General features: G+C 41.2%; 1 protein-coding gene across 1 annotated transcript in view; it reads left to right on the top strand.

Moving 5' to 3' along the window:
- Positions 1-14,166, top strand: part of DGCR2 (DiGeorge syndrome critical region gene 2) — a 42,932-nt gene extending 28,766 nt beyond the window's left edge. Inside the window, exons 4-10 of the mRNA XM_054082328.1 lie at positions 735-945; positions 1,900-1,976; positions 4,120-4,296; positions 6,237-6,440; positions 10,366-10,518; positions 11,107-11,343; positions 12,114-14,166. Of these exons, the coding sequence (XP_053938303.1) occupies positions 735-945; positions 1,900-1,976; positions 4,120-4,296; positions 6,237-6,440; positions 10,366-10,518; positions 11,107-11,343; positions 12,114-12,355 (1,301 nt within the window). The 3' untranslated portion in view covers positions 12,356-14,166. The remainder of the gene's footprint in view (positions 1-734; positions 946-1,899; positions 1,977-4,119; positions 4,297-6,236; positions 6,441-10,365; positions 10,519-11,106; positions 11,344-12,113) is intronic.
- The last annotated feature ends 3,115 nt before the right edge of the window (positions 14,167-17,281 follow it).

The following is a 17,281-nucleotide window of genomic DNA, read 5'->3' as shown; positions in this document are numbered from 1 at the left end:
CAAAAACCCGTGGGCCTGTTTCATCCAGAAATGTTTCAAGGCTTTTGTTGCATATTCCCTTAGTGTGGTTAATTGAGAGAAAGCAGAGACAGCAATTCAAACCATCACCTTCTTCCTTCTTGAAGATCCCCTTTGCAGTGATGCTTTTCCAAAGCAAACAATAGTTGCCCCAGAACCCTCATGGTCTTTAGTGATTGACTATGGGAGCAGGATTATGTGACTATTACTGAAGCTGTTTGTAAAAGCATGTTGAATACGTCACAGCAAGTTGAGTGTTTTGCCAGCCACCTAAAAGGAAGACAGAATCATTAAATTGGCCACCTCTGGTTTTTCCTTCCTGCCTCTTGCTGCTTGTTTTGACTTGGATTGATCAAACTGATTGGATTTATAAAGATGTGCTGAGAAATGTTTTCCACAGTAGATCATCAGTCTTAATTAAAGACTTTAAAGGCTTCACGGCACAATGAAACGTTAACAGGAGTTTGATCTTTTGAAATACATTTAAAAGATTTTCCTATATCAAAAGCTGTAGTGAAGTCAGTCTTTGGTGATCTGTAACGTATGCACGTCCTGGTGAGGTGAAGTGTATGCAGGATGGTTCTTATGCACATCCAAGTGATTATTCATTGCATCATCATAAACTGATTAAGATGCTATCTTGTTATCTTGCTATGTTATCTTGAAGATCCTAATTTGGGGGGAATGGTTTCCCTTCTGTTCTTCATGTTTCCTAGGAAAGTGCCCAACAGGATGGCATCACTACGAGGGCACCGCCAGCTGTTATAGAGTGTATTTAAATGGAGAGAACTACTGGGACGCCGTGCAGACATGTCAGCGAGTGAACGGGTCCCTCGCCACCTTCACTGCAGACCAGGAGCTAAGGTTTATCCTGGCGCAGGAGTGGGACTTGGAAGAAAAAGCATTTGTAAGGAAGGATCAGCGAAGGTGAGTAGTAAGGAAAGGACAGAGATTGCACATTACATGAGAATGGTTTGTGTGTGATGCAAATGCTGGTAGTTCATTTTGCTTAGAAAATCTAATGGTAAAACTGATTTCAGGTTGATAAACCAGTATAAGCATGCTGTTGACTGTTTGGCAGTGGCCATCTGTATTTTATGTTTTAATTAACTTTATCAGATAGGCTACAGTTCAGCAGAGTCTTTTTATCTTCAGGCTGTCTCGGCAGCATACTAGTATTCGTGAACTGCAACAGGGAAGATGGATTTTACAGTGACTGCTGCACTACCCTGTCTAGAAATAATCCTTTAAATTATTCAACAGAAAAATTAAGTACCAGTAGCTTTAACTGCTACTTAAGTACATGTAGCTTTAACAAAGATGGCAAGTTTGAGATGAGAATGCAGTAAAAAGCCGTTCTGAGTTGCTAGAACTATGTTGTGGTGACTTTAGATATTTCAATCTGTTAAATCACAGCAGATAATTCCTTTTTTTACCTGTGGGTTTTTTTCTGTCTTGTGGGCTGCTGTGAATGAGTGGTTCAGTAATGGTGTGCCTCTGTCTCTGGAGAGTTAGGTGGTTTGATACAGAACAGTCTGACATAAGTTGCAAATGTTTTCAAAATACTTGACTTTTGGATGTTTTTATGTGATTTTGGAGTTTGAGATACTGAAATGCTGCCATAACAACAGAATAAGGTGCTTATTATGAGTAGAAATGAAAGACACAAAGAGTTGTTATTTGTAACCATGGAAAACAATATATTAAGTATTTTCTTCTGTCTCTTGACTGTAATCTCTCTACATTGCCAACATATGGGCTGAAATATTTTAAAAGTTAGCTTTTAAGTATAAAGACATTGGAAGGTTCTCTGTGGTTTATTCTATTGTTAGCGTGTTTTTAGCTTGTATCTTTAGAATCTAACTCGGTTGTTTGTTGTAGGTTCTGGGTCGGCTATCAGTATGTGATCACCAATCGAAACCACTCTCTAGAAGGTCACTGGGAAGTGGCTTATAAAGGTAGGCTTCTCAAATTATTGCTTAGTTAAATGGCCTGTGGAAACTGTCTTAAAGCATGAATATTGTCTGTAAGAACTACATAACTCCTTTTGCTGATAGTGTAGGGGAGCTGTTTTGCTTTACACTATCAAAAGGTAAGAGTTTAATACTTGGTACGTGTCTTATTTTCAAGCGTAATTTTCATGTTTTTCACCCTGACGTCTCATGGAAAGATGATGTGTTTCAGTTTTTGATTTTCGATTGCAAAACGCAGAGCTCCCTCTGCTGAAAATGCAAAGTTATGTTTCTATACCTTTTATTTACAACTAATTCCATGGAGAGATTAGGTGAGGTTAGTTAATCTTAAATTCATTAAGTGAACTCTTATGTGTAGAATCAAATGTCTAAATATTATACTGATTGAGGTAATGGAAAATTTAAAACAAAGGGTTTTTTAAGTACCATCACTGAGAATTCCGGGGTAGCATTTGAAAACTAATCTGACTAGTTTTCTTTTCTCATACAATTTTCAGTAATGGAAAGTCTGGAAGGAAGACTGTCTATTACGTACAGATAGATAAAGAGGAACAGAATTTTGTTAAATGCCTGAGTCTCAGAAGGCACTTCTTTTGACACGTGAGAAGCCATAGAACCCTGCATAGTTTTCGCTGACAGTACTTGTGCGCCATGCTGCCGTGCACGAAAACTTTGTTGTGTTTTTTTTGCTGTTAAAGTGAACAGAGTTGACAATATTCAGAAGAAACTGCTCCTTCGTGTGGCAGCAAGAACATTTTCATGACTTCCTTAAAGTGAAGCAGCTAAAGATGTCTTTGGACAGCAGGGGAGAGGGAAAGTCCAACTTTTTCTAATAGTAGGGATTTCTGGTCTGGACAAACCTGTTTATATAGGTAGGTTCTTCTGCGAAGCCAAGTCAAAAAGCGTACTTAAAAGGACTTGCTTTGCTTTTGGAAAGCTGAATGTAGTGCCATCTGCTGACCGTGTTTAAAAACCAGAGGTATAATTTATTTACTTAATTTGATGCATTATGTAAATTTAAGCCTTCTCAATACCATATATTCTTTTGTTTCCAAGCTTTCCCTTTAATAAAGTGCTACCTATATGAAATAAATTATATAGTAGCATTCACTAGCTTCTGAAAAACATTACTTAAGCTTCATTGACTTGTAGTGAGGCAGACTTTGAATTCCTAGTATGTTTGAAAAGCGATCTAGCATCCTATAGCTTGGAAATTTCAATTTGTTATTGGGAGATGTGGAAGGCAAGCTGTCCAAAAAATGGTAGGAGAACATAGTTGCGTTTAAAAAAAATTAAACAAGCAGAACCTGTCATAGCTAACAGTGTGTGAAAGGACCATCATGTGAGAAGACTGTGTAGTTTGCTAACTGCAAGAGCTGTTAAAGTCAGTGTTTAAGTACACAGATTTGGAAAGTAGACTTCTGAAAACGTATGAAATAAGCTAGTTTCCACAACTGCTGTGTCTCCCATTCGTCTTAGAGTGGTTGGAAACAACATTTTAAAAGTTATAAAATGCCTTCAGCACCTCTTGCGCTGTTTGGAACCCATCACAATGCGGTCTCTTGATGCTTCTGTAACTGGAAGACCCAGACAGTCCCTAGCATCCCTGCAGCAGCCAAAGTGGTGTTGCAGCCCCATTCTCTGCATGGCACTGCTCTGCACTCCCAGTGAGCAGCACGAGGCGTGGGAGGACAGTGGCGCACTGCATGGGATAGATGTACAGGTGTCTTTAAGGCACTAGTAAGTGTGTGGAGTGCCAGGTACAAGATTGGCATGCATTCTGACTCCACTTGCAGCAAGCCAAACTCAGTGTTGTTTGAAGGGGTGCCTAACTATTGGCAGGCAAACCCCACAGGGCTCTGAAAAGCAGCACTTGTAGAGAGATCAGAACATTGCTCATGCTGGTGCAGAATGACGAAATTACCCAATACTTTGAACGCAGCAGTCTCTTCTCTGTGAGTCACCGCTTCCCTCCCCATGTTTGCCTTCCCCCAGAGGAGTGCTGCTAATGGAAGCTAAAGGAGAGGACAGTAACCTGAGTTGATGTGCATTAAATGAGTTATATTTCAGAGTCTTTCTAAAGCTTTGCATACTCACAGGCTGCTTATTCCAGTGCATCTTGTTCTAGGCTCTTCAGAAGTATTTTTACCCCCTGACCCTATCTTTGGGACGGCTATGTCTGAAAATGAAAACGTTCTTTGTGCCCAGCTTCAATGTTTCCATTTTCCTACCCTTCGGCACCATGGTTTACACAGCTGGTATGCTGAAAACTGCTATGAGAAATCTTCATTCCTCTGCAAAAGGAGTAAGTTGGTTTTGGTTTGCATATAACAAATATGGGGAAATGGGTTAGTTATTCTTCCTACCTTTTGCTCAGTAAATTAAAGAAAGGGGTGGGAGCGGAACTTAAATTTCTGCTGGGTTTAAATAAGAGCATCATAGTGTGTCGTTGTCAGCCACAGTAGAGATTTTCACTAAAAATTATTGTAAAACAGCTGTATCAGCCTCAAAATAAAGTGTAGTTGAAAAAGATCTCAAAAAAGCGCCTTATTAATTATCACTCTTAAATTATTAACTTCACATGAAAATGAGGAAACACTTATTTCTGGTTTAATTTGAATGTAGAAAATTCTATTAAATTCTTTCCAGCCAGTTATTAGAACTAGGGTGCAAAAATAAAGCAAGTGGAGTTACTGACTTAAAGTGAAAAAAATGGCTTTCATTCTATATCTTGCATTTCTTTACTACAAAAGGCTTCATACCAACAGAGGTATTGATAGTATTTTCAGGTAATATTCAAGACGTAGATGGTGCTTCTCTGCAAGGAGAGAAGTTTGCTTTTTCTTTAAAGGAGGAAAAAAGACTTACAGAGTGGCAAGGGAAGACAGTTCGGCCCTTCTTTGCCTGCTTTTGCACATGAAATATTGAAAATTGGGAAGACAGGATATTGCCTTATCTACCTTGATGTAGTAAAATATTGAGGGACATGTGTTTAGTCAAAGTGATTATCACAAGATGACCTTCTTGGTCATCTCTTTGGAATGACGTGAGGAATAGCTCTGCTGAAATGTTAACTGGACGCTGAGGTTATCAGGTGTATCACTTGAGCAGAAAAACGCCGTGTCTGATTCTGCGCCTCACAGTGCAAGAAAAGTGTTGACAAGACCATGACAAATTGAGGTGAGTTCAGTAGGGGCCAGCATGATGGCAGTGCGGGCTGACACTCCTGCCCTTTGAGGTGAGGCAGTGGGAATGGGGCTCTTTCAGCGTGGAGAAGGGAAGGCTTCCAGGGGACCTGACAGCTGCTGCCAATACTTAGAAAGAGGTTAATTAAGAAGATGGAGCCAGGTGTGTAGCAGGAGTCAAGGGACGTTAAGCTGAAAAAAAGAGATTTGAATTGATACCGGGGAAAACTATTTAATCCTGAGGGTAGTCAAGAGTGGAATAGACGCCCAGGGATGTTGTGCAGCCTCTATCCTCAGAGATTTTTCTGACCAGATTAGATAAAACCCTGAGCAACCTGTTGAGACGTCACAACTGACCCTGCTCTGAGCCAGAGATTGAGCTGGAGACCTCCTCAGGCCTCTTCTAGTCTGAACTTCCCTGTGGACCCTCTGAGCTGACCTCCATGGGGTGAAGGGGACAGGCCACCCTCCCTGAGCAGCTCCTTCACCTGACAGGTCCTATGCTGTCTATGTTCCCTCTCTCTGCTTTTGGTAACTGCCTTGAGATGAGCAGGAGGAAAGATGAGTGAACAGAAGACACCTCAACTTCCTCTGCTACACAGGGATCAAGATGCAGCTAGGACAGTTGAAGTGCTAGTGCTTGGCTTCCCTTTCTTAGGCCTGGCCTGTTATGAATGTCCTTCAGGCTTGGTCCAGAGAAGATCCAGCTTTTCCTAAGTACCAGGAAAGAGGGAGGGAGCTGCAACAGGCATTGATAGTGAGACTTAAACTTCTCAGACCACTTGCTTTCCTGTGTCTTGGAGAGGATGCCTGGAAGCATGCCAATTCTGTTAAAAATTGCTTTGTCAATTTTAAGCAGTAAATAATCCCTGAGTGCCTCTGGACACATTATAGCCCCCACTCCTTGGAGATCCCTTTTCTAGGCTGTTTTAGCATGAAGGTGTGGCTTTTAACTGATGGCCTGCTTATATTTACAAATCACTTAATGCAGCAGAATAAACTAGACTCTTGTCTGGCAGGCTGGCAGACACTGCAGTGTTGATGTGTGTTTCTCTTCTAGGCCAGACTTGTGTTGATATCAAAGACAACATTGTCGATGAAGGCTACTATTTCACTCCAAAAGGGAATGATCCCTGTTTGAGCTGCACTTGTCACAATGGTGAACCTGAAATGTGCGTGGCTGCATTGTGTGAACGGCCCCAGGGGTGTCAGCAGTATCGCAAGGACCCTAAGGAGTGCTGCAAATTTACATGTTTAGACCCAGGTGAGAGTTGACTGCCACAGTTTTATCGAATTGAATGAGTTCAGTGCTCAACTTGGTTATCTTTCGGTATAACTTTGTTTGAAATGATGCATTCTTTCAGTGCCTCAACGTTGTTGGGTACAAATTCCCTGTGGGGAAAGATCTCAAAATCACAGGAAATGAAACACTTCAGACTGTAGCTAGAAATAATTACTCATCTTTGATGCTACCTATATAGAAGAAGCAGCAGATGTGGCTCTACTCTGGATCTTCAGCAGAGCAACTTGCGTGGTTCCTTTGTCATGTTTAGCTGTCATGAAAAGAAAAGATTTTTCTCTTGGAAACTAATTTTGCATCATTTCTGGACATGAGCACTTATGTGTATGGAAGTTTGTATGCAGTGATCACATGGGAAGCAAATTTTACACATTCTTTTGAGTTTCAATAATAGTCAGGACATGCAACCTTGCTTATTGGATTTGGCATCTTAGTGCAACTTCTTGATTTGGATCAGTAAAGTCTTCTGTTGACCCTAACGGAACTGCGTTAGTCATCATTTAGAGATGTGGGTAGTGTGGGCTTGTTATTCTGTAAAGAGACTTGCAAAATGAAATTTATCTTTGAGGGTGGTCAAATACTGGAGCAGTTTGTTTGTGGAGTCCCCATCTCTGGGGATACTCAATGCCTGATCGGACTCTGTCCTGGGCAACCTGCTGTAGTTGTCACTGCTTGAGCAGCGGTTGGACTGGATGGTCTCGGGACGTCCCTTCCAACCTCAGCCAGTCTGCAATGCTGGTGTTGCTTGGTATTTTAAAATAACCTAATCTTATGTAAGTGCACCAAAAAACTATTGTTCTGAACTCTTACGGAAGACGCAGAAGGCCAGCTTTTCCCATCAGAGGCTACTCTTTCAGCCTGTTACAAAGAAGGGTTGCTTATTGGCTTCCAGATTTGCAGTCCGTCTTATTTGTCTTAACTACAGAAGTTAATTATGGAAGGCCACTGGCGGTTCCTTGCTGTCACTCACACTTGTTCTGAGGGTTAAGCTTAGCAGATATTCATGGCTTGTGTTGCAGGTCGATCGGTGAAAGAGTGGGGAGAAGGCTGGTTCTTGCCAGCAGAGTTAAGACTTTCTTTGGTTTTTTTTATCTTCAGGACCAGTGTCAGCAAAGCATCATCCAACAGACAGGATAAGATGACCCACGATAACCTCATGCAGTGTTCTTTAATCCTTGCTTATTGCTATGGGTCTTAACTATTTCATGAGTAGTGATTCGAAGAGTGCATTTTACCACATTCTTTCAGATCCTTAAGCTCTTCATTCTGTACTGATGCTAAATAAGCCTGTTTCATTATACTCTTGCCTGAAGTGTTCTGGGTTTTTTTAGTAACTTAGTTTGAGAGAGGAATCATCAGATAGTCGTGAGACTTCGTTCATAATGAAGTTACTTCAGCTAGGGATAAACACTGAAATTTTTAAATTAAGCATTTCAGTTTTCCTTCTGGGTGTTTATAAATGACTATTCCAGATGACAAAGTTAATGAATTACTTTCATTAATCAGCATGTATTTATCCTTGTCCAATTCTTATATATATCTTCCCTAAGTTTTGTTGCAAGGGAAAGAAAACAGTTCACTAATCAACAGTAAGTAAATTAATCACCCAAGTAGAGAGTGGGGGGCAATAAATCCTGCTGTTGGGTTGGCAGGTAATCAGCTCTTGCAGCGTGAGTGGGTGAGTAATGATTGCAAGTGGGTAACGAGTATTACTCAAGGACTTGATAGTAGGGGAATTTTTCAGTGGTGGGAGTAAGCTGAGCAATCACAGCTATACTTTCCTGAAAGAAGATTCACCTCATTTAGTTGAGGATAGATAGCAGAGGAAGATCTTTTATGCACTAATGCTGAAGCCAAGGTAGTCTGTCTGTTGCTGCTCTGTGGATGTGGCAGATAATAATTTTTATGTGTGACTCTTGTTTAGACAGATCTGTGACTCTTATTTGTGGAAAGGAAATAAAAGACTTTGAAAGAGCTGATGGTACAGAAGCTTTTCTACTGACTAAATCGGTGTGGTTAAAGGGTATTACTACTGCATCGAGTGTAAATTAACCTTTATAAAATAATCTACCTGTATTTATCTGGGTTAGAATCTGATCACTTCTCTTGTTCTGTACAAGCTGGGTCCTTGTCTTTCTTTTTAATTTAGGACTTTACTTGACAATAGTTTATCCAGTCAAACAGGTTGAGTGTTAGGAGCTCTCACAGGCTGAGTGCAGGGTAGCAGAGGCCAAAGATGCCCTGGAATGTCCAAGGATTGCGGTTGTAGCTGGCCTAAAGAGAATATGCAGAAGGCAGGCTTTCTGCCTATAAGCTTTCTGCCTCTTGTGCTTGCCTGTGTGTATATTTTACTGAAGTCACTTTGTTTAAGACAGTTATTAGCACTGACTTATGATGTTCATGAAGTCAACATTGCTGTAAAACGGAGGAGGAACAAGGGCAGATCTGTGGTGTTCAGGAGGTTTTCTTGGTTGGCAGGTGTGTGCCTGCATCAGTTTAAGCTCTGACAGTAAGAGTTGCTAAAAGGTTTGACAGCATAGAGGCTTTTGTACTGCACAGCCAGATTTGAGAGGGTGTAACATTCGGGCTCTATGCATGGTGCACTATTAAATGAATTTCTTGTTGCTAAGAATGCATTACATAATAAATACCAGCCTGTTAACTATGTACTTTAATGACGTATAAATCTGGTGGATTTTTTCGTTACTAGCATTTGTAGCAAGTCAGTACTTAAAATTCTTGTGAGACACTTAGCTTTCTTTAGTAAGGAATCTTTGATACAGCTTTGGCTGCTGTTGGTGTAAGGAAAAATATGAACAGACCTTGTGCAGCTGTGTGGGTGTGGGAAGGGAGAGGTGGCCAGGGCCTGGCTGATTGCTGTAGAAGTGCGGAGGCACTGCGGTGGCTGGGGGATCGTACCTGGTAGTGCTTATGTCTTGCAGCAGTAGGTGACCAGGCTGTGCAGCAACTTCATCTGGATTCTTATCTACAGCTGACCTGGGTGCCTTCTCATTCAGACATCTTAAGTGGGATATTGGTGCGGCGAACATGGCGTAGTCGTCTTTTCATCATTTTCCTTTGTGTAGAGTATCTATATGTGTGCATGCTACTTTAGCATAACCAACTGTGATTAGTTCAGTTGTGAAAAGTGGATATCTGTCGTGTCTGGAACAGTAATAATTTGTGTGTACCAGCCTTCCAAGAGTGGATCTGGTTAGCAATGGTATAGAGCTCTCAAAGTCGTAAGTTCCTGGGTCTGTTTCCTGTTCTGCCACTTGCTTTCTATGTCATTCTAGAAAAAGATTTAATTCCTGTTTACCTTAATCTCTTCAGTTCCTGAAAGAGGATTATCACGTTGATACACCTTTTTAAGTGACAGAAACTAAAAATACTCTAATGGTGTTAACCAGTGTACAAGTGACATGGAATTTGGATGACCTTCCTTTATAATAATGAAAATGTTGTTGGAATGTAAAAGTTAAGATGTCCAGAAGTTGTGTAGGAATAGTATATAGTAGTGCCAGCTCTCAGGCCTTTCCCATAGCTTGCAGACTTGCTGTCCTCTTCAGTATAACTGCCAGGGAAAGCAGTGGATTATCAGAATACTGTTAACCTTTCCTTTTTCTTGTTTTCAGGGACCAGAGTCCTTCAAAATTCATCCCTTTGGCTGATTAAGATAATTCTAGAAATGTTTAGACCATCTTGCAGTAAATAGATGAATTGCCTGATGATTCATAATGCTCTTACATTTTTGAAATACAGAGAACTGTTAAACCAGGCTAATCAATGCCCACTCTGCGTTGAACTCTTCATTACTGACAGAAGAACATTAAGAAAATTAAGTGTTAAACGAAAGTAACAGGCTTCTTTCATATGTTTTATGTAACAGATGGCAACAGTTTGTTTGACTCAATGGCTGGTGGAATGCGTCTGATTGTCAGCTGCATTTCCTCCTTCCTCATCCTCTCTCTGCTGCTGTTCATGGTCCACCGGCTACGCCAGAGGCGGAGAGAGCGCATCGAGTCTTTGATTGGAGCAAATTGTAAGTAGCCCGTATATGTTACAAGTCTTAATCTAAGTAGTGTGTGTGCGCCTCAAAATAAAGAGACTAAAAGAAATACAAATCTGTAGGAAACATCAGTGTGAGTCTGATTATAGATTCTGGTCAACATTATACCCAAATGGGGCTCTGTACCACCTACCTGAGCTAGTTAAGGTTTTTACAGATTTTGGTTCTCCGAAACACTCCGTATTCAAAGAAAAACCTTCTGTATCAACACTCACCTTGTCCCTGTTTGAGCTCTTTTAGCCAATAATGGAAAGATATTTTTTGTTTGTATGTGGTCCAGATCCAAAATACCTTCTATGTGTAAGCGATCTCCCTAGTTTGGAGAGGTTAGATTCAAATGTAGTTGTGATCCAGGACAGAGATGTTGGGAGCAGGTGGGCCTGGGTACTGTTGTGTAACTGCAGTAAGTTGACTTGTATAGGTTATGTAGACTCTTTTAGGTCTTCATGAGACATGAGTTCCTCGAGTGTGAAAAGTTGAAAAAGGTGTTGAGATCTGCCTTAAATTGAAGAAGAAAGCATGGGATAAAGTTGCTGACTTCTTTTTCTTCTCTTGAAATAGTGCACCATTTTAACTTGGGACGCAGGATGCCTGGTTTTGATTATGGTCCTGATGGTTTTGGAACTGGCCTTACTCCACTACATCTTTCAGATGATGGGGAAGGCGGGGCATTTCATTTCCATGATCCGCCTCCACCCTATACTGCTTATAAGTACCCAGATATTCAACATCCAGATGACCCACCTCCTCCTTATGAGGCGTCTGTCAATCCAGACAGCATCCTTTGTTCCACTCCAGGTACGCAGGCGAAAACTTCTCTTTCCTTCCTCTCTTCCATTTTGGCTGGGATGTAGGTGTTTCGTTTTTTTTTTTTTTAAATTGCGATGGGAAGATATATTTCACAATAGAATCTCCTGTTTCTGCAATGGGTTAATCTTTTGTTATAAGGTATTATTCAGCTTGTTTTTTCCCAAAGGTTCTTTGGATCACCTAAATTACACGTGGAATCCATGCTGCAAGCAGTTTAACTCTTAGGCCTTACCTATTTTCAAGCCTTACCTTGGGTGGGTTACCTGGTTTCCACTCTGCTGGTTCCTTTTCTGGTCTTTCTGGCGATAAGTCTATAGAGTTTGGTATTAAAAAGTAGAACAAATGTCAAGTACAAGACATATTGAATAAAATAGATCCAGCATCTTTTCTCCTCCCCACTTCCTCACGCACACCCCCCAAAAGTTGAGCAAAATTACCACTTTCTAATGATTCACCCAGCAGTGCTCTTCAGTTCTGCAGCTGTGATATTCACGTACTGTAGAAATCATTCCAATTTGGAATTTTATAGCAGCGTATCTGACAAGATAAGTGAGCCTGATTGGTGCAAGTATCTTATTTATATGTTAAATTTTTATTTTTGCTACCTAATTTTCCTCTTTTGCAATGTCATCTCTTTGTGCATTAATACAAATCCAGGAAAAACTCGGAGCTTCCAGAAATACAGATAGTAAATCTATTTGGGGATGTGAGTTTATATACTTCACGTTCTGATTCTGCTTGTTTTTTGTCCTTTGCAGATGGAGTTCTTTCTCAGACTGTGCAAAGCAGTCCTCCAACACTAGGAAACTGTAATGTATCTCCACAGCTTACAGAGGGATCACTTCCTCCTTCAGTTGGTCCTTCTCCAGTGGAGCTGGAAGACTCTGCTGACAGCAGCACCTTTCTTGTCCCTCCTGACACACCGCTAAATGAAAACACACCGGCAGAAACTCTTACGGGCAGCCATCACAGCCACTGTTCTCTCAATACCATTGTATAAAGGAGTAAAAAGCCAACTGCCAGTCAGAAATAGTTTTAGCAACTGTTTGCACAGACTAATCCGTGGTTTGAACTTCAGAAGGAATCTCCACTTTGTTTTTTGAACACTACTTTTATGTTCTAGGTTAGGATTGTGCCTCTCGTTTTTTGGCTGTCATTATTCATACACTAATCAGTTTGTCCTGTAAATATGGATTATATAACTGCTCTTTTTTTTCCATTGGCTATGGAAAAGAGTGCATAGAATTCCTTTGATTTCTAAGGAGGTGAAAAGTATGGGTAGTGGTTTGTTGTTTTTTTACTTAACCTGAGAGGAAACAAAATCTACATCAGGAAAATCTGCTTGGATTTGACTCTATACCACTGGACCCAGGGAACAGACGGTGGAAAAGGAGAGTGGGGGCAGTCACCATTCAATAAGTTGCTTTCTCTCTTGACTTAGTGCTACATTTGGAGAAGGCAAAGAAGACGGAACTGCAGGGGAAGGGGCTGGGGGCCTGTTTTGTGGAGCAGGATCACTGAGGAGCTAAAACACATGCTGCCAAGTAGGAGTTACACAGTAGAAAAAACTTGGGTGTTTTGATCTGCCTTGCTGTTTCAGAACACTGTAGACACTGGAGGATGAACAATTCATGCAATATGTGACGACTGGGTACAAAGAAAATTGGGGTTTGCAATTACAGTTTTTTGTTGTGGATAGCTGCAAAATCTCATATTGTTGGGTAAACTTCTGGCCCAGAAACAAAACTGTGTCTGCGTAATGAATCCTGGGTTAAGGAGTACTTTAGGGAAGAGACAAGGAGCAATTAATTTTGGTGCAGTCTGACTTCGCTCTCTGAAGCCCCTGCTTGTTATAATTCCACAAGGAAGATTGAGGTATTTTTCTTGGTAGTTTAACTCCTTTACAGTGAACAGCTGCACAGGACTGGCCTGGATAAGAGACCATCGTTCTTGCTTTTCTTAATTGCATGCTATATTTAGCATGTAAGTGTACTCCATCCCCACTATTTCACTTCTTTCAATTCTACAAATACCATTTAAAAGCAGTCAACATGCACTATACATGATATTTAATTCTAACCCGACACTTGTTCCTTATCAGAGTCCCATAAGTTGCCAGCCCTATTCTACGGATTTCTCCTGTGCCCCTCAAACCATTTATCCCCGTCCCATGGGTAGTTAGAATGAGATTAAGTGTACTTAGGTCAATAGAGTAGTTTGTTTCAGTCTGATATGTCATCTTAAGTTTCCACCTCAGATTGAACTCTTTAAACTAAGTTCACTTAAACTGAGTTCAGATAGCAAAAAGATTCATTCACTCTAATGCTAAAACTAAAGTCAAACACACTTGGTTTTGACAGTGAGCGCAAAATAATCTTTACAGATGATAATAAGTTTGGATTTCAGTGTAGAAATAATTTACTCTTTCCCTCCACCCTCTTCTTGCCTCTGCTTCTCCTTGACTAACTGTAGCAGTCAACAGGTGAGATGAATTATAAGGAATTTGTAAAGAATGCCCCTTATGTGCATTCTCCTGTTACCTTATGAAGGGTACAAGCCTCGAGGGACAGGAAGAAAACAATATGTGGGGGTGTGTATGTGATCTATTTTTCTAGTAATGATGAGAAATCATACTTGTATGACAAATCCTAACCCGCTGTTGTGGTTTCCCAGTGCAGCTGACTCTTTCCCCATTGAATATGCTGCTACTTTCTATTCCGTGTCTTGCCTATAGGCTTATACTGTACTTGGGGAATGGTCTTGACAATTCAACTCCTTTTGCACAGAAAACGGTGAGTTTTGTTATTGAGATCGTATCCGGTGTCCTGTTGCTCAGACGCTTGCTAACAATCTTGAATCCCTGGGAGAACATGAATCACAGTTGTGGGGGGTGGAAGCACTGTCCAGAAGCCTCTCTGCCGGGAGCCGTAGCAGCGCCCGCATCCTGCTCTCTGGTCTGGCTGGCTCTAGCAGCAATGGTACAAAATGAGAGGAGCAGTTCTCCACCCTGCGGGATCTCTTACTGTCTCCTCCTCCGAGTTCAGGTCCTGGTCTAATGAAGTGGATGGATAGCAGTAGTCAGAACCATGCATACAAATTACTGAGCATTTCTGAAGTATGAAAATAAAGCGGGTTTTGTGCATTTTTGAGCACATTCATACGTTTTATACATTGTATGTACTGATTTTTCTTTAGTTTTCTAGGTACGAATGCGTGTGTGCGTATGTTTCTGGGTGGCAATATATAGATGTATATATACATACTGTAGAGGTAACCTTTGTGCTGCGTCCAGCTAGGTGAAGCTGAGCACTGGGATATAAACTAGGCTCTTCGGGTTAATACTTCTCTTAAGCTGGCTACGCACTGTGGTAGGACAGGCTGTGATAGTATACACTTCAGTAGGATGCAAAGTCTGTGCTACTACAATCTGTTCCTAAAAAATATCTTCTTAGCAGTGCAAAATAAAAAACTTCCAATTCCTTTTGAAGCCAGATGGAATATTTGTTCTTTGTAGTATCCTAGCGCAATAACAAAAGGCCTTTGGGCTTGGTTTAGTCTCTGAAGCTATTTTATGGCTGAGGTGAACAGACACCTTACCTCACCTTCTCCTAATGCTGTGGGAATCCGTTTGATGTTTTTTTATTTTACTTTTCGTTCTGTGGTGAATTTTATTTGAAAATAAGCTCAGTTACAACTGGCAACTCCATGGTGGCTCATAGTTGTAGCTATTCCAAAAGGAGACTTCTTTGTACAAGCCTCAGTGTCATGTTTTCCCCATTGCTTTCCCCAGCTTGTATATTGGCACAGAGGCTGCTATTTTCTCTCTTTTCCCCCCATCCTCCTTCTTAACTGTAAACGAGAAATTTTGCCTTGACCAGAGCAGCTCACTTAAGTACAGCTCATTTACCTTTTGGTGAGCTTCTAATTTGGCAATAAAATTGTAATTTTTTTCCCCTTTCTTATATAGCTTTTTCATGTTGAGTACTTTCTCTTGGAGTAAGAGCAGAAAACATCACAATTACTCGGACTTCTGGACCAGCTGGGGAAAAGCTGAGTTTCCTTGACAGTAGCTGACTCCTTGGCAAACCCTCTTTGCCCTTGGCAAGGCGACTGGTAAGCAGTTTGTCCTGAGCACCGATTGCAGAGGGCTGGTGCTTGCTGGAGGAAGACCTTTCTGTTTTGATTGCTATTAGCTTGATGAAGTCTTTGGAGTTACCTTGTGCATTGATTTTTTTTTTTTTTTTTTTTTTTTTTTAACCCACCACCATTCACTCCTCACCATTTTTCTTAATTATTGATGCATCCCAAATGTCCCTCCCGTCCCACCTGGAGACATGGCATTACCACATCATTCCCAGTAGCACATGTGAGCAAGGGAGCGTGTTTTTCTTGATGTTCTTTACCGCAGTCGTAAAATCACACTGCTCGGTTCTGCACAGGCTTGCACCTCCCACGGTGGGCTCGGACTCCACATCCTTACGACGTACTGCGGTGCTGTATCAAGGTCTCTGCTGTTCCTTCCAGACGGCCCAAGATATTACCCTTCTGTTGGTGTGATTGGTGATAGCCGTACACAGCCTCACAGCAGCCTCTGTTTTCTCTCTGGTGCGTTGGAGTGTTGTAAGGTTAGAAAGACGATGGTTTTTGTTCTGTGCTAGAAGATCAAAATTATTGTTCAGATGTACAGAGACCCTGTCTGCGTACGTTCAGTCTTGTCTAGTTTCGAGGCTCAGGCTCTTCCTTTACCCACTTATGGCAGGAACACTGACCTAGAGGAGAATGAAGTAGGTGGAAAGTTTTTTCTGAGGGATGATCTTTTGAGTCGGTGGGCGGTTTGGCATCATGGAGTGATGGCCTGTTCACACCTCTCAGGTTTCACTGGGGAAGAAAAATGGTTTTGTGACCAGTAATTACTGTTCCCATCTAATGTTAAATTAATTTGAAGCTGTTTTAAAAGAAGTTATCGTTTAGATGTGGGTTTTCAGTGGCAAAGCATTGAAGTTTCAATGTTGCCTCACACAATCCATAATGCATCTATTTTTTTGTTTCAATTGCTGAAAGATCTTTCTTCTCCCTAGCTAAGGAACAAAATATACAGAAATGTCTTTTTAGATTTCCCTCGCAAGCTGGGAGCCAGGCACTAAAATTAGAGCAGATTAGTAAAGAGGAGGCAAATCAAAGTTCATATAGTTTGCTTCTGACAATTCCCCAGTTCCTAATGAAATAGGCGTTTCTTTGGAATCGATGGTTTTGGCAGTAAGAACCTGCTTCCCCTGACAGCAGCCTGCGTTACCTACCTGCTACGGTACGACATAGCTTTAATTTTCCAGTGTTGTGCAGCTTGAACGTTGAGTGGGTTGGAGGTGATGCCAGCAGAGATGCTGTGCTTGCAGGCTGTGTGCGTGGCTGCGCTGCACCGTGCCCTTGGTGTCGGGCAGGTGAGTGCCTGGGAGGCTGCAAGAGAGAATGAGACACTACTTACTTGCTCCTGGAAAACAATTTTAGCCAATGCTGCATTTGCAGGCTTCTGTGTAGTTGGTTTGTGACTGGACTTAACTGTGGCAGCGTATAAAAGATTTTGATATTCTGTGAAATATCATGTAGAATTTAAATTTGATACTATAATAATGCAGTCCCTGTGACACTGTTTTTTTGTTTAAACTTCTTTCTTTGGGGTTGACACTAATCTTTCTTTTTTTCTTAAGATGCTGTGAGAAACATTTCATCCAAATGCCAAATAAATTGTGTTCTGTAAGAGAAATCGCCTGTTCCGGTGTTTCCTGATTCCTGCATTGATGTGATTTCTCAGCGTTGTGAAGGAAGGTCTTGCTAAATCATGCTTATGAGCCGTGATCTTGCAAAAAGATCAACAGATGCATCTAACTTGAAGCAGGGTGTCTGCCAGAGTGCCTTTGTGTACAAATTC

The sequence above is a fragment of the Cuculus canorus genome, chromosome 17 (assembly GCF_017976375.1).
Source record: "Cuculus canorus isolate bCucCan1 chromosome 17, bCucCan1.pri, whole genome shotgun sequence".
Lineage (NCBI taxonomy): Eukaryota > Metazoa > Chordata > Aves > Cuculiformes > Cuculidae > Cuculus > Cuculus canorus.
This window is presented reverse-complemented; position numbering and strand designations above follow the sequence as displayed.